This window comes from Carex rostrata, chromosome 4 (assembly GCF_964058835.1).
Source record: "Carex rostrata chromosome 4, lpCarRost1.2, whole genome shotgun sequence".
NCBI classification, from domain to species: domain Eukaryota; kingdom Viridiplantae; phylum Streptophyta; class Magnoliopsida; order Poales; family Cyperaceae; genus Carex; species Carex rostrata.
Genome location: NC_135921.1, coordinates 6504918 through 6532514, shown reverse-complemented (window position 1 = coordinate 6532514; position 27597 = coordinate 6504918). Strand labels below are relative to the sequence as shown.

General features: G+C 32.0%; 1 protein-coding gene, 1 long non-coding RNA gene and 1 pseudogene across 3 annotated transcripts; all 3 read right to left on the bottom strand.

Moving 5' to 3' along the window:
* Positions 1–15395: 15395 nt before the first annotated feature.
* Positions 15396–17041, bottom strand: LOC144553204 (serine/threonine-protein phosphatase 7 long form homolog). The gene is made up of 2 exons (XM_078301303.1): positions 15683–17041; positions 15396–15587 (listed from the first exon to the last, which is right to left on the bottom strand). Exons 1-2 carry the CDS (start codon positions 17039–17041, stop codon positions 15396–15398), a joined length of 1551 nt encoding a protein of 516 aa, XP_078157429.1.
* A 6250-nt stretch (positions 17042–23291) lies between these two features.
* Positions 23292–25024, bottom strand: LOC144553203 (cyclin-H1-1-like; annotated as a pseudogene). Its single transcript, XR_013511337.1, has 6 exons — positions 25020–25024; positions 24722–24840; positions 24559–24632; positions 24348–24468; positions 24150–24218; positions 23292–23739 (listed from the first exon to the last, which is right to left on the bottom strand). The product of XR_013511337.1 is annotated as a cyclin-H1-1-like (transcript).
* Positions 25025–25076: 52 nt separating this feature from the next.
* On the bottom strand, positions 25077–27279 carry LOC144552417 (uncharacterized). Its single transcript, XR_013511127.1, has 3 exons — positions 26723–27279; positions 26573–26630; positions 25077–26173 (listed from the first exon to the last, which is right to left on the bottom strand). It is a non-coding gene; the product is annotated as an uncharacterized LOC144552417 (long non-coding RNA).
* Between the last annotated feature and the right edge of the window lie 318 nt (positions 27280–27597).

Genomic DNA, 27597 nt, shown 5'->3' with positions numbered 1-27597 from the left:
ACTTTTTTTACTTTTTTTTAAAACAGAAATTTTTTAATTTTTCTATTGAAAATATACAGGAAAATTCGTATTTAGATTTATCAAATTTACACCAAAAAATTTTGTAAATCAAATATGAAATTTAAAATTATAGAAAAATACACATACACATACACGTACACGTATACATATACATATACATATACATAAATAATATACGGTTACCAATTTTTTTTTTTTACTTTTTTTTAAAACAGAAATTTTTTAATTTTTCTATTGAAAATATACATGAAAATTCGTATTTAGATTTATCAAATTTACACCAAAAAAATTTGTAAATCAAATATGAAATTTAAAATTATAGAAAAATACACATATACATATACATATACATATACATATACATATACATATACATATACATATACATATACATATACATATACATATACATATACATATACATATACATATACATATACATATACATATACATATACATATACATATACATATACATATACATATACATATACATATACATATTATATATGAAATTTAAAATAATATGTATATGAATATTTATATGTATATGTATATGTGTATGTGTATTTTTCTATAATTTTAAATTTCATATTTGATTTACAAATTTTTTTGGTGTAAATTTGATAAATCTAAATACGAATTTTCATGTATATTTTCAATAGAAAAATAAAAAAATTAAAAATTTTCTGTTTTAAAAAAAAGTAAAAAAAAAAAAAAATTGGTAACCGTATATTATTTATGTATATGTATATGTATATGTATACGTGTATGTGTATGTGTATGTGTATGTGTATTTTTCTATAATTTTAAATTTCATATTTGATTTACAAAATGTTTTGGTGTAAATTTGATAAATCTAAATACGAATTTTCATGTATATTTTCAATAGAAAAATAAAAAAATTAAAAATTTTCTGTTTTAAAAAAAAGTAAAAAAAAAAAAAAAAAAAAAAAAATTGGGTTCGGTTAACGGTTCAGCGAACCAACGAATCCATACTGTTGGTCCGCTAAACCGTTAACCGAACCCTTGGTCCGCTAAACGGTTAACCGAACCCAAACCCTTGGTCCGCTAAACGGTTAACCGAACCCAAACCCTTGGTCCGCTAAACGGTTAACCGAACCCTTGGTCCGCTAAACCGTTAACCGAACATAGGGTCCGGTTAACCGTTTAGCGGTTTGGGTAGTTTTAAAATTTGAAATCCGGTTCGGTTAATTTTTAAAATTTAATTTAAATTTTGGATATAAATAAAAAAATCGGGACATGCTGTGTTAGTCCCACATAATTAAAAAAGAAATAAATAAAGGGTTTTTGTTGTAAAATAAAGATAAAAAAATCAAACAAGATATTGACAATGTATAAGATAGCTATCTCTTATTCTTATATTTTTTTTGTCTGTATATCGAATACAATCTTACATTCTCTATTTATAGGTAGATAATGTAAATAACAAGCCATTGTAAATTAATTGTATTGATAAATGAGAAGATAATAACATAAATCTTTATGAGGAGTTTTGAAGTAATTATGAAAGAGTTGCAAATGAGTATCCATCCATAACTTATTTTATTTATAACAGTTTTAAACTTTTAATATCAGAAACAGAATTATTAGAAGCATTTTACATGTAATGAAATAACTATTAATTTTTTTTCATATTAAGATATAATATAATATTTAATTAGTGAAGAAAATTAGTTATGCTGTTCAATTCCATCATGTCACAGGCACAGGGCGGAATCAGAATTTGAATATAAAGGGGCTAAACATCATTTAAAGGAAAACAATGAAAAATAAAAATTTTACAACACAAAATCTTTCACTATTTGAATTCATAAAAAAATACAATAAATAACTAGCACCAATAAAATATCATGTCTATCAAAATTAAACTAAAAACATGAAATTTAGAGTAGAACTAGGGTGCTCTTAAGCTCACCAAAGTTTTGGTGAGCTTAACTCTAAAACTCATCAAATCGATTTCAAATGACGAATCCGAACCGTTGAAACCCGCCTACCTTACATGTGATGCATCTACATGTGAAATTTTTAAACATTCAAATTAATTTAGTATAAAGTCAAGCGGTCAAAATTAGAAGGTTAATAAATTAATTTTAGTGCATTCATTTTTTGAACGTTTTTTGACCTATGATTTAAAATGAAATTTCAGAGTAGATGTTGCTCTTGATCGATATTCATCACATGTGGAATTGGATCAAAAATCTAATTATTAAGACTTGAATTTTTTTGTCGGTGTTTGAGAATTTAAGTCGCTTTCCTTCATCTTGAAATAAGAATCTAATGTCTTTCTCTTAAACATAATTTTAACTGTGTACAAATTATATATAAAATAAATAAATTATTGCTTTTTATCTCAAAATTACAATGAATAGTAATTTTAAAAATACAAACAAACGTAAACCTTAATTAAAATTAAATTCCGCCGCTCTTCTTTTACTTTGTGTTTCTGAATTTCTGTAGATGCTCTATGAGATTTCGCCACTCTTTTGAAATATAGATTAATTAGGATTTCGCCACTAAATTTCCACCGTGTTATTTTTCCCACTCTATTCATCTAACATAAAATTAGGATTTGGAACGAGAGCGTGACTCATCTCGAGCTATTTCTATATTCGTATTCTGTCTAAAATTAATTTTACTTATACAATACAGTTATTTATTAAGTATATATTAATTAGCCTTACCCGTAATGCTTATTTGTTATGATAAACACATAACAAGTTATTCAAATATATTAATAATTTATATAATATCCTAACTAAAAAAATATTTCAATAAGTTAATATATTATTCTAAACACATTAGCTAAATAATATCATAAAATATAAAAATTATAATTATTGGTTACATTATTTTAAGAAAATATAAATTACTAAGCAATTAAGCAACGTGTTTCATGTAAGATTGTTAGATTGGTATTTCTTCCATTAATTAAGAAATTAAGCAACGTGTTTCATGTATATAATTGACCAAAAGTGTCCCCAACATTTTACCAATTAAGTACTTCAGAGATAATATTTAATCTTTGCAACTGTAAAAAATAAACTATCTCCTCTCCCACTGCAATCAGGTTCGTAAATAAATTGTGAATTATTTAAATTTCAGCAATAGACAAATAATTATTTAATTCGTAGGTTTTCCACTTAGTATGTAAATTATTTACAAATCTAATGAATTTCAGATAGATGAGTGAATTAACTTAAATACTTAATTAGTTCATGACAGATTGATTAAATTGTCATATTTTTTTTAAGATTCATCTTAAAAAAGTTATGATATAGTTTAATGATTTAAGCTGGATTCATTTTATTTGTATAATTCTTGACCTGGTGTTGAAAAAAAAAAACTGTTACGAATGGGTTAAAAGCTCCAATTTCAATAGCGGAGGGGTATAGAACCCGATTTTTTTTTTTTTAATACCATAATGGAAAAAAATAAATAAACCAAAACACTTATATTTTGGAGGAATTCTATTTTTTTCAGGTCGCAGAGTCAATATGTGACTCTATTTAATGAGAACTGTACAGTTAATCTGGCCCTAACTCTCTTTTTTTGTTTTTAAGAAATATATATATTAACAATAAACAAATAAACTTAGCTCAAACTTTGAGATATGTTAGAAGATGCGAATTCATATAAATTGACCCGGCTCTGTAAAAAAAAAAAAATGTCAATTTATTTCCAACACATAAAGTAAAAAAAAAATCTCGTTACTTCTATGTCAAAATATGCGAATAAAATAATGTGGTATCTCGTTACTAGCGTAAATTCGCATGCGAATAAAAGTAAAAAAAAAAAAAAAACGCATGTCAATTTATTTCAATAAAGTAATGTGGAATAACATGGTTTGTCGGTTCAGGAGAAATTTGACCGGTTAAGGAAAAAAAATGAATCTGGAGCCGACTTTGACCGGTTAAGAAAAAAAGGAAAAGAAAAGAAACTGGGGCTGCAATTGAATCTGCTGACTCAAATCATTTGCCAGGTTAAAATTTTGCTTTTACATCCATCATTTGCCAGGTTAAAATTCTGATTAACACGAGGAATGCACTGTCTGAGGTTAGGTGTGTTATGTATTCATCTCGTTGTATATTTTCATCAGACTTGATTTAGCAGGATGTTAGAATAATAGGTTATGATTAGCAGGCTATACTAAGGAGAAAAAAAATCAGTATTTTTAGTATAAGATGTTTTAAGATGTGTCATATATAGAGTTCTTTTTTTAGAGATTTATGTTCTTATAAATTATATTATTTGTACTCTAGGTAAAAATGAAGTTAAAGAATACAATTAAACTTCTTTATAAATTATCTCTTATTTTTGTCTCTTCTTTGTCAAAAATCATAACAAATTAGTATCAGAGTCATCTTAGTTGCCGACAGTCGATCGGTGATTTTTAGGGTTCTTTGTTCCGTTGCCGCTTAGGGTTTGTTGATCGCGACTCCATGCTCTGTCGTTCTACCTCCATCGGCCTATTCCGTTCTGCGCATTCTGTGCACTGCAATCTCCCTTTGGCATTTTCTGTGAAGACCCGGCACGCTTGTGTGAGCCACGATAATTCCTCTGATCTGGTGCGCGACTTTCATTTGGTGGACCACGCCAAAATCTCCCGTGAGCCGCAACTCTGAACTTGATTGCTTTTCCGAATTCAATATTTGTGACCAAGGTTTGATTTTGTTATTTTATTCAAATTTGGTTGGTCTTTGATATAATTGGGTCGGAGAGCATAGTTTTTTGGTAATTCTAATTTGGATAAATTAGAAATATTCAGTTTTTGTTGTGGTTTGGCAATTCCAATAATTTGGAGATTTGTTGAGTCGGGGTTGAAACTTTGAATTCAGATTTCGACCAAATTTGATATTGAGAAATTTGATTGCACAAGTAGTTTTGCACTTTGGCAAGTTCGAATGAAGGCGATATTGTCCAATTTGAACGTAAAGGCCGCAATTTCGGGTTGGTCTAAGGAGTTAGAAGGGGAGGCTAAAAATAAAGATTGGAAGATTATGAATGACAAATCTCTCTCGACTTTCTAGTTGTGTTTGAGTGATTCAACTCTTCAAGAAATTCTTTCAGAGACTACAGTAACTGATGCATGAAAGAAGTTAGAGGGGATCTATATGTGAAAATCGGACACTAATCGGTTGCGTTTGAAGCAAATGTTTCATTCTTTCAAGATGGCAGAAGGTACATCCGTTAAGGTTTATATTTCAGAATATACCACACTTCTCAATAGCATGGAGAGAATTGGTATTAAGGTGGACGATGAGGATAAAGTTGTGGTTCTGCTGTGTTCGCTGACTAAGTCTTATCAAGGGTTTAAGGAAACTATGCTTTATAGTAAGAAATCAATCACCTTTGAGGATGTGAAAAATAATTTGTTGGTCAAATCCAACATCGATAGTGATTTTTTAAGGGCTGAGAATGGCCATCAAGATGTTGGCTTCATTGTCGAGAAGAAAAGAGAAAGGGGGGAGAACTTGACTTCATCATCGACCTATTCGAGCTCTAAGCACAATAACCTAATTTTGCAACTATTGCAGGAAGAAATGACACATCAAGACCGATTGTTTCAAACTCGAGAATAAACAGAAGGCGAACCAGGGTGATAGTTCTTCCGGCTATGCTAATTTAGTTGAAATTCAAGGTGATGATGTGCTTTAGGGGTTTATTTTTGGGTTTTGTTTCAGGATGAGATTTCAAGTCAAGGGGAGGATTGTTATGTATGCCTCTCATCTCATCATATATTTTCATCAGGCTTGATTTAGCAGGATGTTAGGATAATAGATTATGATTAGCAGGCTATATTAAGGAGGAATAATTTAGTATTTTTAGTATATGATATTTTAGGATGTGCCATTTATAGAGTTCTTTTTTTAAAGATTTATGTTGCTATAAATTATGTCATTTGTACTCTATGTAAAAATGAAGTTAAGAAATACAATTAAACTTCCTTATAAATTTTGTCTCTTATTTGTCAAAAATCCTAACAAGGTGCACATATAGCGAGGCATTCATGCTCGAAGAAATCAGACAGTGACAAGCTCTCAAGCAATGGACAACTTGACACCAACTTCCCAAAGTTAATCCCGATTAAATGACAAGCACATAAATTTATGCTACGTAGAAGCTTAAGACCATGGAAACATTGAGGTGCACTTATAGAGCAATCCCAAATCTCAACATGTTCCAATGTGTGACAGGAGAAGAGACCCGAAATAATCTTCTCATCTCCGTAAATTTCAAATTTGAGACGAAGATCCTTAATTCCATTTTGGGATAAAAATAGTGTCCATTTATCAATTGCCTCTGTGCATACATGCTCACTTTCGATTTCAAAAGTAAAAATTGGACCCCTGTGCGCCAGTAGCACCTTATCGACCGATCTTATAAACTCAGATTATGTTGAATCATCTATGAACACCAAATCTGGTATTGATTCCCACAAGTGCTTTCATTTGCTGGAAAGAGTGCTTGTTTTGACGGCCTCTTTTATTGGAATTTTGACTATAATTTTTTCGATTAATTAACTCTGGTGGCAGACAGCTAATGAAATCTGAGTTTTAATTCATAAACAGTTCTACTCTGCTTCTGACAACCATCCATTGTAAAAATTCAGTTCTTTTTATTCAAACCTGCGAGGAAAATGGTTAATTACTTTGGTAAGTAATTCAAGAAAGGATTAAGAAACTTTTTACTGTGCAAAAAGATAGTAGATTCTGGTAGGATTCTGCACAAGTAATCAATAGTTGGCAACAAATCTAAGGCAGCAACAGTACAACACAAAAAATAATAACATTTATTAGATTAAAGTCATTAAACCCTAAAAGTTCCATAATACCAAAACCATGTCAAGGATTATTGTCTAATTACATGCCACAGACCAATATTAATACTGATATGGTGTCGTCTGGTTGGACCATCAAATCAATATATAGTGAAGGAAACATGTGAATTGACGTGATGTGATTAAAATACCATAGTTTGGTCACGTCACACCATATACGTAATATAAAGCTATTTTTCCGTGCTGTGATTAAAATTGTAGAGGACAACCACATTACACAAATGATCATATTTAATTATTTTTATTTTATTTTAGTGTTAGTTTATAGAGAAAAATAAATAAAGATGCTAAAGAACAGAAAATATTGCAAAATAAATTAAAATAAAGAAAATAATATTAGAAAAATTGGTCAAGGTGTAACGACATGATTAAAATTGTCGCAGCTACACAATCATAAAGTAGCAACAAAAATGGTTCACGGGCTGACAAGAGCCCGTAAGCCCATAATTGAAATCTGGCCCACATTAGCCTGGTGGCTTTAATTTAAGGGGCTTGATCAAACATTTGTTAATTTCTCTCCTTTCAACATCCCGCTTCGACCTTCCTTTCCTTTGTCGACAAAAATTAAATTAGATGTCGGCGCCTTCGATCCCATTACGTTCTCTCGCTCTCTGTCGCCTTCTTTTGAAGAATTGTTGGGAAAGACTCCAGCTGGTGGTCTTGCTTTCGCGTCTGCTTCTGGTTGAGTTAGCTTTTCTCTCTCTCTCCCTCTCTCTCGATTTAATGTGTTACCGTTTTGTGGGTAATTTGGGGGAATTGGATCAGGCCTTTCTGTTTTGTTCGATCTTGTAAATTGAGAGATTGAGAGCAAGTATATCTTTTTTGCATGGGGAAAAAAATGTGGCCCATGCAAACCCCATGTAGTAAATTTAATACCCATGCAAATATATCTCTGCAAAATAGAGGTGACGTGTCATAACTGCGTCGGCTGCTAAAATTTTACTCTTTTCTCATTTGCATGGGTATAATTTTGAATATACACATTGAATAGTCCCCATGGTAATTAATTCATGAGATTGTGCTTTCAATAAACACAAAATTTGGAGAACTCCTTTAAGTGTTATACAATAAAAATAAATTTAGAGGCTCGGTTCTAGGGTGAGAGAGGCAGCAGAAGTTGTGGTTAATAGAGAGGGAGAGAAGAATAAAATAGATTGTCAGATAATCTATTCAATTTAATTTCAAATTTTTAAATAGTCGGAAGTTATATTTACAGAGGGATATCAATCATCAATTGTATGGGTTACTATATTAATTACATGGGTCGACAATTTCAGCCCATGCAATTTAGTTTGCGTGCTCAGGCATGACATTTGTTTTTCATGAGATTTATTTAAGGATGCAATTATATTTAATTACCCATGTTAGTTATGTGAATTCTAGTAATAGTGTATGTCTAGATCTAAGTGGAATTTTGTAAATCTAGAAGTTCAATAAAGAAGAAAATTATAGACCCTAATAAGGTTAAGTTACCAAATCTAGGCTTTACCTTGGACAAATTATCAACCAATATATTGATAATAAATCCAATCAACCTCAATTGTATAAAATAAAATAAGCCGATTTTATTGTAATATGTTTTACTGGTTTTTAGTCAATTCTCAAATTTGTCTGTTATTATCCTGTTTTGTAATAGGATTGTTATATTCTGACATTGGTGGGTCTATACCCCACTTTTGTAAAAAAAAAGAGATAAAGCAATTTGAATAAAAGAGATGGTAACACTGTTATTTTGTGATATAGATGACTTACTATATTTGGATGAAGCTGCAGGGTTGCTGGAGATTTAGCAAGAGCTGGAATCACAGAGAGAACTGAAAGAGTACTCAATATTCAGATATCTAATTAAATGACTTGTGTCCACAATGATGGTAAATAGAAATAAGAGCTGGAGCAATTACTTTTTTTTTCTTTATTATTATTTCTAGTGGGGAGACCCACCGGTTTCATAACGAAATCATATTTTTTCTTACAAAAACGGTACCAAACATCGGTTAACTCAAAGCATGAAAACTAAAACTTAAAAGTTAAAACGTCCTCAAGTACTACAGTTTATAGTAAGATCAGAGACTGTTTAGAGAAGTCAACAAAACAACCAGACTGAATTACACAGCATCAGAATTACTGTCATAAGAACAGAAATCATTGCTCATTCTATCTATTTCTTTAATTTCAGCCAGATCCTCCTGGTCTAGCACTGGAGCAATTACTTGCATGACATTAGTTGCATTAATAAAATTAGAACTCAGAAATTGACAAGGCCATCAGATCAATGAGATATGAGGAAAAGAAACTTAAAAAATTGAGTAAGACGGCACTATTGATGCAACAACAGGAAAGACTTAAACAAGTTAATCAGATCAGTGCTATTATGGAGCAAAAACTTCACTGTCAAATTACAGTCAAGAATTCCGGTAAACATGACCAGATTTAAAATACAAACCAGTTATGACTAGATCGAAGCAGAAATAAGTTGTATAGATTTCTAAATTTAGATATAAATATGTACAACAAACAAATAAAAAGGACGTCAAAATCACCCAGAATATAATTGTGGAGAGCTGTAAGCCAATAACAATTGAATTGCTATATTCCAAGTATCTTAGATTAACGAAGAGAGAAAATTACTTGAATTCTGAAATTAATCTTGCGAAGGAGAGAGATCCATCTCTTTAGGAGGAAAATATGGTAGATCTATAAGTTGAAGATTGAAGAGGGGCAAAAGTGATAAGAGGAATGGTATTGCTGGAAGACAGCGATGAGGGTTAGGTCACAATGGTTGAGGAATTTATAGGTTGGAGATAAGGCATAATAGGCCAAGTTAGGCCCTACCCATGTCGAAGTCCATAACCACCTTCGGAAAGCCCAAGCAAGAAGATGGCACCTCCTCGATGCGTTCGCCCTATTGGCCTTCCATTTTTACCATTTTCTCTTGTTTTTTATCCCCTTTTTTGCTAATTATTTATGATACAATTTTTTCCTAGTCTATTTTATGACTGATGCAGGTAGATGACAATTTCTATCCACAAACTACACCAATCACTTCAACAACACTTTACTTCATCTTCCATCAATTTCAAGCAAAAATTCACTCAAGTTCTTGCCGAAAATTTGCCACAATATCAGGGATTAATTTGTTTCCTTGGAATGTTGATATGTAAATTAGAATACCAGAGTTGGTATTGGAGTATAATTAGGTGATCAGCATGTACAATAAGTACAATAGTAAGACAATTTCTAAGGTTATGCTCAAGATCAAATCCTTCAAATTTCAACTAATTTATCTCAATTAGAAGAAAATTTATGTGGTTAAGATTGCTATTTGTGAGATTGTGGTTTAAATTCGGCAAGAATTTGATTGAATTTTGGCTTGAAATTGATGGAAGATGAAGTAAAGTGTTATAGAAGTGATTGGTGTAGTTTGTGGATGAAAATTGTCATCTTATAACTGCATCAGTCATAAAATAGACTGGGAAAAAAAAATGTATCATAAATATTATAAATAAATAGCAAATAAGGTAAACAAAAAGAGCAAATGGTAAAAATGGAAGGCCGGTAGGGCAGAGGCATCGATGAGGTGCCAATTTCTTGTTTGGGCTTTCTGAAAGGTGGTTATGGACTTCGACATCGGGTCTAGCTTGGCCTTATATGCCTTATCTCCAACCTATAAATTCATTACCCATTGTGACCTAACCCATATCGTCGTCTTCCAGCAATATCATTCCCTCTTACCACTTTTGCCCTCTTCAGTCTTCAACTTGTAGATCTACCATATTTTCCTCCTAATGAGATTGATCTCTCTCCTTCGCAAGATTAGTTTCAGCATTCAGGTACTTTTCTCTGATTGATAATCTAAGGTACTTGTAATATAGCTATTGAATTGTTACATGCTTACAGCTCTTCACTATAATATTCTGGATGAATTTGTTATCCTTTTTATTTGTTTTCTTTATATATATCTAAATTTATATAACTTTGCAGCTTAGATCTTGCCATAACTAGTTTGTATTTTAAATTTTTAATTATATGATATATTCCATTTAGATCTTGTCATGTTTAGCCAAATTCTTAATTATAATTTCACAGCGAAGATTTTTTTTTCATAATCTCACTGATCTGATTAATTGTTCTTTAAGTTCAAGTCTTTTCCTGTTGTCGCATCAATAATGATGTCTAAGTGTTTCATTGATAAGTTTTTATTCTATTTCACCGATTAATATCCTTGTCAAATTCTGAGTTCTCTATTTATTAATGCAACTAATTAATGTCATGAAAGTAATTGCCCTATGTTAGACCCTGGGTTTGGACTTAGACCAGGAGGATCTGGCTGACTTTCAAAGAGATCTGGCTGAAATTGAAGAATTAGATAGAATGAACTCTGATCAGTCTTCTTATGATAGTAATTCTGATGTGTAATTCAGTGGTTATCTGGTTGTTTTGTTGACTTCTCTAAAATGTCTTGGGTCCAACTGAAAACTGTAGTACGTAGTACGTACATTATGTTGTTTTAAGTTTTAGTTTCCATGCTTTGAGGTACCAGATGTTTGTTACTGTCTTTGTATTTTCTCCAGTTCTTATTTCTATTCATTATCATTGTAGACACCAAGTCATTTAGATTGGCAATTTTTTTCTCGTTGATATATTAGAGAGCTCTGGAACATTCTTGGTTATTGCTAATTAGCTTGTAGTGAGTTTTTCGTCTCTGCATTTGTTAAACAATGGTGCTAAAAAAAAATTAAGTGAATAATGATGTTGTAGTTATCATCTCTGGTACATCCTGGAAGAGTGCAGAGCAATTTAACCATCACCAAGCTGTTCCACCATCCTGTGGTGACACAATGGATCAACTTCATAAGATAACAAACAATGGAGAAAAGAATTCGGTGGATATATACGATGACCATTTGCAAGTTTGGGAAGATCAGATGGACAAATGTTTGGCTCACCAACGGTTGTATAACCAGTCTGAGCATCGCAAATATCTTAAAAATTAAGGGTGTGTGTGCCAAGTACAGACAGCTGGGTTAGTACCATATAAAATCACTTTATCTTAGTCTCACATACTTCATCAAAATTCTCCAATTAGTTTTGGCATCTTTCTTTAAACTTATAATGATAGGATGACCTGGTGAAGAAGATTGCAGCGGATATTGTTGAGATATAGAGTGACAGATCAAGAGAAAAAAAAAGATGTTTCTCTTGATTTATTGTATAAATGTAAGGCGGCACTTGAACGTATCAAGGAGCCAGGCGATGGTGATGAAGTCTTTGCTGCTCCAGACTGTGAGCAGATCCAAGATGTCAATCGTGTGCATGATGATTCAGGACTGTCAAGCCGTTCAGCAACCCAGAGCTAGGGCCAGAAATTAGCTCGGTATCTCTCCTTTATTTTGCACTTTAGGATTTACCTAGTAGCTTGTTGTTTGTTAGTCTCTTCAATTAAATATTTTACTTAGGCCTTTGTTGTGCATTTTCTGTTTCTTTTTTTGTGGTTTGAAAAACTTGTGCCATCTTAATTAATTGTTGTTTGAGTGCTAGTCTGGCATGGTCAAGTTTAGTAATTTATACTGCTATGTTGCATGTGTGTTGATATGGGCAATAATAACAAATGAAGATAGCACAATTCTTTCAAGTGATTTGGCGGCTGTCAATAAAGCATAATGAGTGTATATAGCTACTTATAATCTCATACAACAACGGTTCTACTTGAAAGAATTATACACCCTTTTCAAGGCAAATCATTATAACTTTATTTAGTGAGATTCAGCAAATGCAACGTCCACAGAAAATCTTGATTATGTACATTAATTTGTATAACTTTTTTGGCTATTTAAATTAATGATGTCCATTGTATCATTTATTTATGAGAACTTGTCCACATTATTATATATAGGAAGAGATAAGAATGAATGATATATAGCGTACGCATATGTATTTTTATTTGATAAAGATTTTTACACATCAATTTATTGTCTTTAATTCGAAGATACATGATAAATATTATTAACATCGATCAGGGTTTAGCTTTGGTCACAAAATCATTATGCATGGGGCTGGATGATGGCCTCAATTTTCATTGATTTAATCAATCCTAATGACTAAAAGAAAACAATTCAATGGAAGGTTTTGTATGAGCAACATTTCTAACATATGTGAGCCCCAAGTACTATATATTTAGATTCCTCTTCCAAGGTCCTAAAAACTAACCTTTGTAGCATTGTTAATGGTGAATCGTAAAAAAGTCCTGCATACGGGAACCACAACAAGAATGAGACACTTTTCGAGAGAATAAAAAAGTGACTTTTTGCGACGGACTACCTTTATTGTTCAGCTTTTTCTTTTTGCGACGGACAACTGTCATAAATGCGTTTTTTCCCTCGCAAAAAGTGTCTACTTTGTTGTAGTGAACCGATATATTTGGTTATTAGCGACGTTTAATTATTTTAACGCAATATAAAATTGAAAAAAAAAAACTACAACACAACTATTTTTTTTATTTTTCTAAGATATCTATGACAATATATAACCTACATATATGACTATATTATTACTTTTTTATTTACAACATTGCACCACTAGCCCAAAATAAAAAAAAATAATCAACAATAATATTTAGCCACATATTTGATCCATAGATGCTTATAGAACGCAAGATATATATATATTTTGTTTAAATAAATTCTTGACCCTCGATAGTTTGTCTAGCTATTTTTAAGGACAACAAATATTTTTTCCTAGATATATTGAAACAACTAATGTTCAAATTGATTCTTGAAGTATCCATAAAAAGTATTTAAAGTAGTTTCTTAGTTCCACATTTTGAATCATGCAAAAGTTCACCGAAGTTTCACTAAACAAAAGAGTAATAGTTAGCTTGATTTGCCTTTGAAATGGGTGTATAATTTTTTCATGTTAAACCTGTCAAAATTATTGATCACCACCTACATTCGCAATATCTGGGCAATAGTTAGGCAGTAGTTATGTTTCTTATAATTAGTAATTGCAATGAAAGAATTATGCTATCTTCATTTCCTTATTGCACGTATCAAGATGGGTAGGTATGAGAAATATGATCTATATATGAGATAGACATGGATAATTGCTGAGAACTAGAAGTTTTCATAATTAAATATTATCTTTTCTTTTTGGTCATTAGAGTTGAGAAGATTCGATCTGGGCCACAAATGCTGAGGACAAAGTGTGCCGAATTAAGTAGCTTGTTCGAGTAAGAAACCAACAACTGAGTGATCCGGATCAGTTGAAATCCGTACGTGCTCGAAACAGCCAATCTGATTGACATCAAATCTCTTCGTTTTTCTTTGCCCGAGTAGCTTCTCCCTCTGAGTACTTACTATAAGTGGGCTTAATGTTACAGAGCCTCAAATTAAAAAAAAAAAAAAATCAAATATGAAGCCTAAACGTACCCCATAAAAAATAACTCGCATTGGAGGTGCTGAATGGAAATGCACCATCAAAATTTGTCCAGTCTTACAATAATTTGGGCCTCACTTCAAAGGAAAATGAAATAAAATCCAAACAATCATATGAATTATATCCCCGATTTTTATAAAGAAAGCAATATGATTAACTCTGATCACCTCAACATGTAGGTATGCATGCGTAATATCTACAGGTTTTAGATCGCTTCGAAATGTACAGAGTCAGTGACACTTAATTATATATCAATTGAAAATTTTAAAGATTTTTTTTTTTTTTTAGGGTCAGTGAGCAATTGCTCACCAGCAATTTGTATTAATATAAGAAAAAATAATTACAACCTTACATCCTGCAAGGACAGAGTCTCAATCAAATATTCTAAAAGCAAAACCAAAAAAAAAAATTTAAACGCTAAAGCTTTCTAACTAACTATCAACTACCCATTGTAATAAAATACAGTAGCACCTGTGTTGGTCCCTCCCCCCCTCTCTCATGACTGTTATGGGTCCTTCTGTACAACACCGAGGACCATAATTTGATTTGTAGTTGTGTCTCATTGATTAAAGTATGAATCTCCTTCCTTTTCTGGAAAAATATCCGTCTATTTCTCTTCCGCCACAGTGCCCAGACCGCTCCCGCCCAAAGGGTGTCTCAAATTTTTAAGATTGTAATACTATTTATATTTCTATATCTGATGTAGAAACTCGTGTGCCCATATGTCATTTCTATGTCATTATTAATAATTAAAGAGATATACTGAAGTAACTTACTAATTACGAAATCAAGTCATCAAGTGAACTATCCATTATTGATGATTCATTTAAATATCAATAACAAGTAACAAAAACACACATAAGCATATATAACACTACTGAAAATCAATTATAAAACATGGCATCCATTTTTCTGGCTCAGACTAGAACCCGAACAACAAGAAATTAAGACAACATAGGTTCTCTAAACCATTTAAAAAAAAAAAATTTAATAAAGGCCTAAAATTCTTAATCGAAGAGTCTTAGGAAAAACAAGCAACTCGGTAAAATCCTAAAGTGAAAAAAAGGGAGAGATGCCGAAGCTAATTTCTGGCTCTCTTGGATGCTGGACGGCTTGATGGTCCTGGATCATCATCACTTTCAACCGGCTGAACAATTAATTTGATTGCCTCCTTACATTTATACAACAAATCAAGAGCACAAGCTTTTGTCTGTTGATCTGTCACCGCACTACACATTGCAACTATGTCCGCTGTAATCTTCCTGGCTTCATTCTATTATTACAAGTTTGGAGACATATGTCAGAACAATACAGAGAGTTTAATCAAGCAAGTGAGAGTAAGATAAAGTGATTATATAGGGTACTAACCGAGATGTCTGTATTTGGCACATCCCGTGGGCTTCGGAGATACAGAATCGATGCACCAGAAAACCATCTTAGGTATTCATCATGTTTGGAGTGATCATATGGTCTTTGGTCGACCAAACATTTGTCTTCTCGATCTTCCCAAGCTTGTAAATGTTCATGGTGTGTATCCACCCAATTCTTTCCTGCACCGTTAATTATTTTATGCAGTTCATCCATTGTATCACCAAGGGATGGCGGAACTGCTTGGTAATGGTTAAACTGTCGTGATACTCTTCCAGGGTTATACACTTCTACTATCCAGAAGTGAATTAGTGGTGCAGTCGTCCTCCATAAGCTTGGGTTCTCACTGCAAATTGGTGGAAGCAAGTGCATTTTGTCTTCATAAGGAAGCCATATTACCTTTCCATCATTCAAATCATTAATCTCTTTCCGATAGGATTTTAGGACCCTGCATGTAATATGGCCCGCATACTCACGATAAAACCACCAACGATGCCCGAGTGGAGGCCTTCTCTCTAAATCCCCAACCCCGAGTTGGGGTACTTCACAGTTCCTGCGGGTCCTCGGACGCCCCATGGGAAACCTTTCCCAAGACCAAAGCTGCAATAATAGAACTGGCCCCCCAAACTGCTTGCGTTTTGGATCAGTTGCCCCACACAACTCTCTATATAAAAATGCCAGCACGCCACTGGCCCAACTATATTTACCGGCTTCGTTAAAATCTTCAAAGAGTGGGAGATAAATTGCAGATATACAGTCCCCCGAATGATCAGTAAATAGTACAGAACCGACCAGCATGAGCAGATAAGCCCGTGCATACTGCTGCACAGTTTTATCATCTGCATTTTCAGGGCATGTAGAGAAATTGTTACGCAACCATGACATCTTAATGGCCACTTTGCTTTTGTTCCTAAAAGTTGTGGGGTCTACATCCCGTCCAAGTAAGTTTGTAACCACTGCTGACCAATCAAGATCTGTCCTTCCACAGAGTGCGTTCCCGTCAACCCGTAAGCCTAAGAGGACCGCAACATCTTGTAATGTTACTGTCATCTCACCAACAGGCAAATGAAATGTGTGCGTTTCTTGGCGCCATCTCTCTACCAGAGCACTAATCAGTTCTGAATCTGTTTGAATGTGCCCAACTTGGTGAACACCGTAAAGACCGGCATTGACTACATAGTCCTTGTACCGGTTATCCCAAGGGAGGCTTACAATGTGTTTCCGAGTGATTAGTGGTGGTTGTAACTCACCTTCGATTACCCTTTGAGCTCTGTGTCTAGACTGCAATTGGCATAGGGCAGGGTACGTGTCTGTTGTATTGATGCTCCCCAAGACTTGTGGGCCTCTAACATTCACCATTTTTCACAATGCTGCAAGGAATGATTAAGAAATAAGCAGTCAGTAAAATATTCTGATAATAAAAACTTATTTCCACTTATAACTAAATATCTGCAAATTATCTGACAAATCTAGTTATAATATATCCATATTGGGACTATACATGCTGGGGCACAAAGTTCTACCAGTTTTCAATTGGGAACAATAGGATGCACTAAAGAGGATCAGAAAACACAGTATCCTTAATTAATTAAACCACTGATCAAGTATGAACAGAGTATATATATTCTGTAGGCCACCTTGCAGATTTTTGCAGTATACTCCTTTGCAATCAAAAGATCAATAGTAAATATATATATTTTCACATTGAATAATAATGAAACCTAGACAATTTACAAGTCCCAAAACTGATAGAGATGTATATCTACAGAGGATACCAGATAACTATAATTATTTTCTACTGTTTGCTTATAATTAAGCCACTGAAGCACTTCAATCTTATCGAAAACTAATATTGCGAAACAATTATTTATTTGTGGAATACCAAATATTCTTTCTTCTCTCCCCAATAAAATTAATGAAAATAATATAAAATATAATAACTCTTTAAGAGAATTTAAAACATATATAAGATCTAATTATTGTCTTGCGATGGCCACATTAAAGCTCTCTGCAAGACATCTAAAATTGTTGTCAGAATGTACGTACTACTTCTTAAACCAATACCTATAGTATGCATGCAAATTTATATCAGAAGACTAACTTTTTAAACGAACAACTCCTATGGAAATATTTTTTAACTTAGTTCTTCACGGATGCCATTTTGTTCTCGACAACTAAAATTGCGAAACAATATCTACTTCTAACAATGGAAATACTTCTTTTTCATCTCTTCATGTAAAGTTAATGAAAAATTTCACAAATAAATGAATTGACTCAGACAATTTTTAAAAGATCAACATCTATATATGGGCACACAATAGCGACAATGATGATCTTCGTAGTATATTTATATATAAAATTTGTTGTATAAGCAAGTTTCAGATTACATATACTACTCATCAGACAAATACTTTACTCCTCAGACAAATACTTACATTATTCTCTTAAATTTAATTTGAAAGACTGTTTCAGCAGCTTTATTTAACCAACAAAATCCTATGAAAATATTCAACCTAATTCCTAACAAGTGCTATGTTTTATCGACAACTAATAATGCGAAACAATTAACTGATGTAACATATCAATTCCATCCCTTCCCCCCATAAAGTTATTAGAGTAATAGTACAAAATAAATGATCTCAGATAATGTGAAAAATCAACATTTAAGGGCACACAAATCCTAAGGAATTATTTAACCTAATTCCTCACAAATACTATGTTTTATCGACAACTAATATTGCAAAACAATTATCTACTTGTAAAATATCAAGTGCTTAATTATCCCATCTCCCCCCTTATATCTAATGACAACATAGTACATAATAAATGGATTGAGAATTCTAGAAAATGAACATCTAAGAGCACACAAAAGCCACAATGATGTTCTTTGGAGTATATATAATTTGCTGTATAAGCAACTCACGACATATATATGTAATGTAGTTCTCAAACTAATACTTACAAAATGCTTTGAAATTTAATTTGAAAGACTCTCGTTTTTTCTTAACAAAAAAACTATGTCTTATTTCCATATTAACTAGTTTATTTTCCTACTTTAACTTTTCTAGATGTAGTTGAACCATTTATTTACAAAATTAAAGTAGAAATAGTTCAATAAGTATCTAGAAGTTATTTCCACTAATACTTTTAACTGTATCATACTATATTTAACAGATGCAGGAAACTTAAATTATACGCACCATCAGATAGAAAAAGTTCCAAATCCTACCAGATCTGTAACATACAGGAGTAGATCAGTATTAATGGAATCATCTATGGTGCTAATATTTCATAGTGATAATATTGAAGTATTAGGACAGTTAATACTGATGAGATCAATGACATCAAGGAAATAGAACTTGAATTTGAAGATAAGGCCATGAGATCGATCAGATCAAGGAAAGAGAACCTAAATCGATCAGGTCACATCCAGAAAACCAAATCTCAAAATAAGATTAATTAATATAATTAGAGACAAAAAAGCAACTGGATATCTTTTCTGTCAAATGCAGGAGTCATGTATCAGAATTGATGAAAATAAAGATTTATTTATCAAAATATAGGGTCTTCAGAGAATAATTGACAAAAGTACGTATTGGAACAATTCATTCCATGATAACAAGAAAAAGAAAACGAATTATATTATAATATAAAGAAGGACACCGGATCAAACAAATTGAGGAAAAAAACTATTAAAATTAAAATGTCAGACATCAGATTCATGATATTGTGCATTAAAGAAACACAAACTTGAGCGAACTCCTTTAGATCAGTGTTATACAAAAAAAAAAAGACATCACCAACAGGTTATTGTTCATAAATTTAGTAAATATCATGACTAGATGTATGGGGGAATTTGTACATCTAGCTAGAAGTTTAATAACAAAAACGGATCCAAGAATTTGACCAGGAAGTTGGGCAAAAAAAAAAAAGATTCACCAGTAACTTAATTACCGAGATTCCAGCCACTGAGCTAATGATACACTAATGCTCTCTGCAATACATATTAAATTGTTGCTAGATTGTATGCACTACTTCTCAAACCAATACCTACATTATGCAGATGCAAATTTTATTCAACAGAGACTATAACTTTCTAAACCAACAACTCCTATATATGGAAATATTTAACCTAATTCTTCACAGATGTCATTATTTATCGACAACTAATATTGCGAAACAATTATCTACTTGTAACAATGGAAAAAGTTTTTATCTCTTCATTAATTTAAAGTTAATGAGAAAATAGAAGAAAATAAATGAACTCACTCGCTCAGAATATTTGAAAAAGATCAACATCTACGGGCACACAATGGCCATTATGATGTTTTTCACATGTAGTATATATATATATTTTGTTGTATATGCAAGTTTTAGAACACATGCTACTTCTCAGACAAATTTAAATTTAATTTGAAAGACTGTCTCATCAGCTTTATTTAACCAACAAAATCCTATGGAAATATTTAACTTAATTCCTCACAACTACTATGTTTTACCGACAACTATAATAATGCGAAACAATTAACTAATTGTAAAATATCAAATGTTTATTCCATCTATATCCCCCTAATTAAGTTTATCAAGTTAATAGAACAATATAAATGAACTGATTCAGAGAATTTAAAAAGTCAGCATCTAAGGGCACGAGAAAACACAGTTAATGATGTTCTTTGTAGTATATATATATATATATATATATATATATAATTTGCTGTATAATCAAGTCCCATAACATATGTAATGTATTTCTCAAACATGTAGTACTTGCAAAATGTTTTGAAATTTTATTTGAAAGACTGTCTCATTTTATTAACGAACGAGGCCTATAGAATTTTTCGACTTTTTTCTTAATGAAAATCTACGTCTGAACTCTTAATTTCATATGAACTACTTTATTTTCTCACTTGAACTACTCTTCTATATTTAGTTGAACCATCTATTTACAAAATGTAGAAATAGTTATTGAAGTATGTAGAACTTATTTCAACTAATACATTTAACTGTATCATATGAAAAACCGTAGACTTATTAATTCACAATGAGATAGAAAAAGTTTCAAAGCCTACCATATTTGTAACATACAGGAGTAGAGTATTGAGGGAATCAACGGATTAAAACCTCTGAAGTTAAATATTAATAAGTCTATGGTGCTAATATTTGACAGTGATAATGTATTATTAGATCTAAGAGCTAATACTGATGAGAACAATGACATCAAGGAATTAAATATAACTTGAAAATTAAGATAAGACCATGAAATTGATGTGATCAAGGAAACATAACCTAAATGTGTCTTCCTTTTTTTAAAATGAACAACTGTATATGTTTGAACTTCTGATTATTCATATGTTGGTAAACCACATATTCATAAAATCAAACTAATAAGAAACTGTTAGCAAAGTATCTGCAACTATATATATTAATCTCCTATTTTATTGCATACTATGATAATATCATTATATAACACATCCAGAAAACTAAATCACAAAATAAGATTAACATAATATAAAATTCGTCAGAAAAGCAACTGAATTTCTTTTCTGTGACATGCAGGAGTCATGTATAAGAATCGATAGAAATAAAAGATTTATTTATCAAAATATAGGGTCTTCAAATGATAAATGAAAAAAATTATATTTTGGAACAATTCATGCCATGAGATCTAAAAGAAGAAAACGAATTATATTAGAAATCAAAGAAGGACACTGGATCGATCAAATGAGGAAAAACAAAACTATTAAAATTAAAAGGGCAGACATCATGTTCATGAGATTGTGCATTAAATTAAAAACACAAACTTTTGAGAACTCCCTTGGATCTGTGTTATACGGAAAAAGAAAACATCACCCACAGGTTATAGTTCATAACTTTAGTAAATAGGACCAGATCTATGTGGAACTTTGTAGATCTAGAAGTTGAATAGGGATTATACATATTGACGAATGAATTCGAAAGGAAGAACAAGAATGAATACTAAACTAGAAAATTCTAAAGGTTTTAAAATTATCTAAGCTATGACAAATAATTACCTTTGATGAATTACAGCTGTGTCGCCGGAATTACCAAGCTGAAAGTTGGAGATCTAGGCTAGAGAATTGCCGGAGATTACCAATAGCTGAAAGTGAGCCAGGAGAGAATGGAAAAGAGAGAGTTGCTGAAGTATACATGCACTACACAATTATATATATTGTAGTTATAAGTAGTAACAGCCGGCCGGACTTTATTCACATGATATTTCAAGCTCTCATACTTTAAATTCTTTTGTGGTGGTATTATTTGTGTAGGATTATGTTGCAATGCGGGCTAGTAAAAGATATTATACATTTCAGATGCTTACTCTGAATGAAACCAAATTTATTTGCACCAATTTTTTTAGTGATTCAGCAAATATAACGTCCACAGAAAATCTAGACTATGTACGTTAATAATTAATTAATATATATAACATTTTCAGCAATATTGTAAATGATGTTCATTGTACAATTTTTTTCTTCTGAGAAAATGTTCACTGTATCATTACAAGATTAGCAATGAATGACAGTATATATTTTTATTTGATAATTAAAGATCTACATACATGAATTTATCTACTTTCCAATATACGTGATAAATATTATTAATTAAGTAACAATGTCGATCAGGGTTTAGCTTTGGTTACAAAATCATTATTCATGTACGATGTTGACCTCAATTTTCGTTGATTTAATAAATCCAAATGACTAAATTGTAAGGATACAAGTGCCTTCATCTAACTACCTACGACAAACAGAATTTATCAGGGATCATACCTAAATAAAATCTTAAGGATCATTCTGACAGCATTAGCAAATTATGAAAATGCTACTTGGTTGCGGATATTATCTTTGAATATTTTAATATACGTTAAACAGGGATAACTAAGGGTGCAAAGCCTGTTATAAACTTCAAGGTTTGCATTTCTTTATAAAATATTTACATTGATCTCGCGAAAGAAATTGTATGTCTTGAACGTACACCAACATTTCTTTTGTTTAGGGTTATCTGATTGGCAATGGATTCACTGATGTGAATTATGATGGGAATTCTTTTGTGCATTTGCTCATGAATAACATAATTTTGTTCATAATATATATTAAACTATATGGTATATATCTAATATTCGGATATAGATAATTGAAACATAAAACCATATATGTATTCATATCCACACAAATATTCAGACATCAGATATTGGACCATAGTGACCATCACTAGTACAAAAAAACTCTTTTATTGACTGTTCAAATACCCCTACACCGACTGTTATAGCGACATCAGTAAAACCAGAGCCAGTGAAGGTTTTTAAAAGCAATCAGTGTAGGGTATCTATATTGACTATTTAAAAAACAGTCACTGTAGCTACCCTACACTGACTGTTTTTTTTAAAACAGTCACTATAAATACCTGACACTGATGGTTAAAAAAACAGTCAGTGTACGTCCTAAAAACAGTCAGTGTTAACGTAAAATTTTTGGCATGATTCTACTTGTATCGGGGCTAGCCTCCATATTTTTGCTAGCCATATATATTACTATATGACATTCATTGACACTAAGTAAAATATCATGCAAATAACGTAGACAACATAAACAAAAGACAACACAATTTAATAACATAACATATTCATTTACAAAAAACCACACTATAGCAAAATTTACATAACACAGTAATAAAATATGCATTTGAAATTAACAACATTGCATTTGTAGTAAATAGTTTACAAGTGGCAAGGAGGTTGGTAACATTGGGGAGGTTCTGACGATAGAAGGCCTGCATTTGTTGAGCAGCTTTTCATTCTCGAACTTGTTCCTTCACTCTATGGAAAATACAAATTTAGAATTCACCAACAATATAAAAAAAAATACTATACAAAGCAACACATGGTTTCAAAATAAATCAAATTTCAGCTTAAACTCATCTTTCTTATCTTTCAGAAGTGACTCGCCATCAATAAGTTCCTGTCCAGGTGGGTATAGGAGAGGTGCATCTGTTATCATTATTTTGTTTGCCTCTTGTATAGCTGTCTCATGAAATTTCTATAAAGAGAACTTCCATTGATTATGATAATTTCATAAAGAAAAACAAAAGTAAAAGAAAATTTTTTTTTTTTTCTTCTATTTGCTTCTTTCATTCTTTCCAGCATACCACGTAATCAGATAACCAGCTAGCAATAGTAATCTCAATGTCAGTTCTAACATATTATAAAGTTGTAATATGTAAATAATTCTTCGCCCTTCAAGATATACACACTTGGTACATATGCATATACATTATGCACGTACTTTTGGAAAAACAATTGTCATATAAAAGGAAGGAGAGAAATACCTGGACAGTTGTCGAGTTCACCATTTCTTATTTCACCAGATTCCTACAAAATAAAAAAAAAAGAATTCAAAAGAAAGACAACACAACACAAGAAAAGAGAAGAGAAAGAAAGAGGGCTCACTTCCAAGTCCTGAACAAAGCCATTGATTGATCAATACGGAGCATAAACTATAAGATCAAAATCTAAGCTCTGTGGTAAGAAAAATTAAGCAAGGCTTTAGCTATGAATGCCGAGTAAATAATTGAATTTGTTAAACAAAAATATAATAATTTGAATATTTAAGTGAAATATATAGAGAAACATATAAGAGAGAAAAACCTGGAGAACAAGCATCACATTATTTAAAATGGGTTTGTGGTCTTGTTTGATGCCTTTGCCAAGCTCCTCTGCCGATACATGATTCTCTTCTACTTTACATGATGCATATATGCAAGTTAACGTACACCATTTTAAGATCACATTTCATTACCTCAACCAAATAAACAAGTAGACAAAACAAAATTAAATAAAAAACTATATATTAGCTTACATGATACTTTTAGGGTGATGTTGCATGACCGACCACTGCAAGTAGAACCTCTTGAAATATATTAATGAAGTGGCCTACAGCAAGAAACACATAATTAGTTTAATTTATGCAATATGATCCATGAAAGGATATAAATTGAAAGTGAAAGGGAAGCATAGCGTACCTTAATTTTAATGGGGAATTGAAAGGCCTTAAAAACTTTGTATCTTTTGTTCATAAAAGATGCGCATGTATTCCTCGTCTTGACATATAAGAGAGATTTTATGTTGGTATTTGGTTCGACTGAATTTGCAAAATAAAAAAAATAATAATTAGGGGGGGCTTTTGCAATTTCTTTCTTTTCCAAAGAATTTCAGAATTTCAGAAATGGTTAGAAATGGTTACCAGTGGTATTGAGGTCAAATAGAGGTTCGGATAAGATATGGAAGACTTAATTGTATTGTAAAATATCCACAAATTACTTCATTTGATTCCCTTCTAAAATTTGCATGTAATGCTATATAATATAATGTGTTTAAATTATTTAATTAAGCAATAAACATGTTATAACATTAATTATTGTGTAAATATTACTAATATAATTTTCATTACAAAATATTTTCTAAAATTTAAGTCAAAATTTGATGTTAATTGTCTAAATTTCACTAATCACGTAAATTACTAATCATACTTATTAAATAGAATATGTTCATTCTAATAAACACGCATTACAATTTTTTGATAAAACAATTAATTAGTAATTTACATTGTATTAGCTAGGTTTTCCATTCCATCATTAACAAACTTTTAAGCACTATACAATGTAGTACATTTGTTAATTGAAGAAAATGCTATCACTTTCAAGTTTTCGATGCCCAATGGAGCTTTTTCCATCTTGACCTATTAAACTTTTAAGATTTTCAAAAATTTGTTCAGAATTTATAAATAGAAGCACTAATACAAGCAAATAGAAGCCCTACTTCAGTTTTGGCATTGAGCACTAATAGAAGCCTTAATTCAGTTTTTCAAGCAAATACAAACAGTGAAGCTTGTTTGTACATACCTGTACCAGGTTTTGTACAAACAGTCAAGCCACATTTTGGTACTGGTTTTGTGTTTAACTCGACTAAAATAGATAATTAAAGGAAAAATCAGAAGAAAGAAATTGTATTTCTAAATAAGAGAAGAATTAGCGCACACAAACTGTTGCTTGTCTCGAATACCAAGGTCGTCAATTAATTTTCCCACCTCCTTTTCACTTTTTGTCTGTGCATAACAAATAAAGAAAGCAAGATAATAAATATTTTAGCAGCTAAACTATAAATTCATCATATGTTGTTTTCCAATGGTGCACTTGAAAATCAAGGTTTACTCCAAAATGTGGTGGCTGATACGTGCATGGTTACATATGATATGGTGTGGTCAGGTACATATCAGTACCAAAATCATGACAGTTATTTAATCAAAGCAGCCCCTCAAAAATTGAAACTGGTACCGAACAGTACCGGTTTGGATTTCCTTAAAATTGAAATTACCAATTTTCAGTCAAAAATACTTCACAATTTCTCAGATTTTAATGGATAACAAGCACACAACTCCATGTAGCAGCTTCGTGAGTAGTGTCAGAAGTCAGAACCTATGCAAGGTGAACGATAAATTCAAATGAGAGAGCTCTATTCAGAAACATATATTATACAAAAAATTACAATCAGATTAATACAAGAAATATGAGAACCATATTAAAATGTACCAGCTTCAAGTCAGGTCAGCCTGGTATTATACATTTATGATACTAAATGGGAGATGCCTCGATAATGGAAAAGATGTGTATACAATCTTTTAATCTAGAATTGAGCTTGTATTTTAGTCCAAATGCCATTCAAGCCTCAAACTTTTACAATATTAGTCTCAATCAACCAATTAAACACAAACAAAACAATTAACTGGTATCTACAGGTAACACTGACTGACTACAATTTCAACCACGAATTAAAACCAAAAGAAACCAACAAATAAGCTTGATTGTAATACTAACCTAATACTACAAATTCCATCAAATTGGACCATTTGTGGAGAAACGCCATTGTAGCTTCCTGTTGTCAAGAGAAATCAGAAAAACACCTAAATTGAATGAAAAAACAGATTGAAAATTAGAAAGAGAGAAGAGTTATACAAGGAATCTAACAAAGAGATCGGAGAGGAATTGTGAGAGAGAGCGACAAACACATCAAAAAATCGCAGAAATACTGCTAGCTCGCCCCTATCGCGTCCAGAATTGTGTCCAGAACTACGTCCAGAATTGGTCCCCGTTAGCGGCATCGACGCCTGAGGCGAGCAAGCGATGGTGGAAGGAAGCGGACTCCGTGAGAGAGAGCAAGCGGCGGCGGAGGGCTGAGCGGCGGGAGAGAGAGAGATGAGCGGCGGGAGAGAGAGAGCGATGAGGGATGTGCGGTTTTAAGATGGGTGGGGAGTGCTTCGTGGCTTAAGGTATGTGCTCGGGGCCAATGCTTCGCGGCTTAGGGAGGTGAGAGGAGGGTTTAGAAGGAGATATGCTTCGCGGTTTTTAGAATGGAAATCAAAATTAGAAGGGAAATGCTTCGCGGCTGATCGAAATTTTAAGTTTCACACCGGGAAATGAAATTCACAGCGGCGCTGATCGAAAAATCACCGACGGCTTCTCCTGTAAAAAAAAAGTCAGTGTTGGATTTCTTTAAAAACAGTCAGGCTGTGCTCCAGTAATTGTACAAGAGAGGGAGGGGAGGGGAGAGGAAGGGAGGGGTTGAGAAGGGAGAAGGGTAAATTTTAATGTGGTTACTTGCTCCAGTAATATAGAGTTATAGACGAAGGGAGGAAGGGTGTGATGTAATTTTTTAATATAACTTATATTTTATCAATTATGACTGTTTTACTCTCAAGATGCTTTCTTTTATAAAAAGCCAACAACATAATAGTTATTTGGCTATGTGCAGTAGCATTTCACAAGTTTATTCACGTTTGATGTCATTTTCTTTTTTTTGTTTTATGAATGATGTGTTGAATTGAGGCAAAAAAAATTTGAAA

Excerpts from the sequence above, each read along its gene's own strand:
- LOC144553204 (XM_078301303.1), bottom strand. The coding sequence starts at position 17,041 with ATGGTGAATGTTAGAGGCCCACAAGTCTTGGGGAGCATCAATACAACA. Across the intron at positions 15,588-15,682 it reads TGCCAAATACAGACATCTCG|AATGAAGCCAGGAAGATTAC; the intron begins GTTAGTACCCTA and ends TTGTAATAATAG.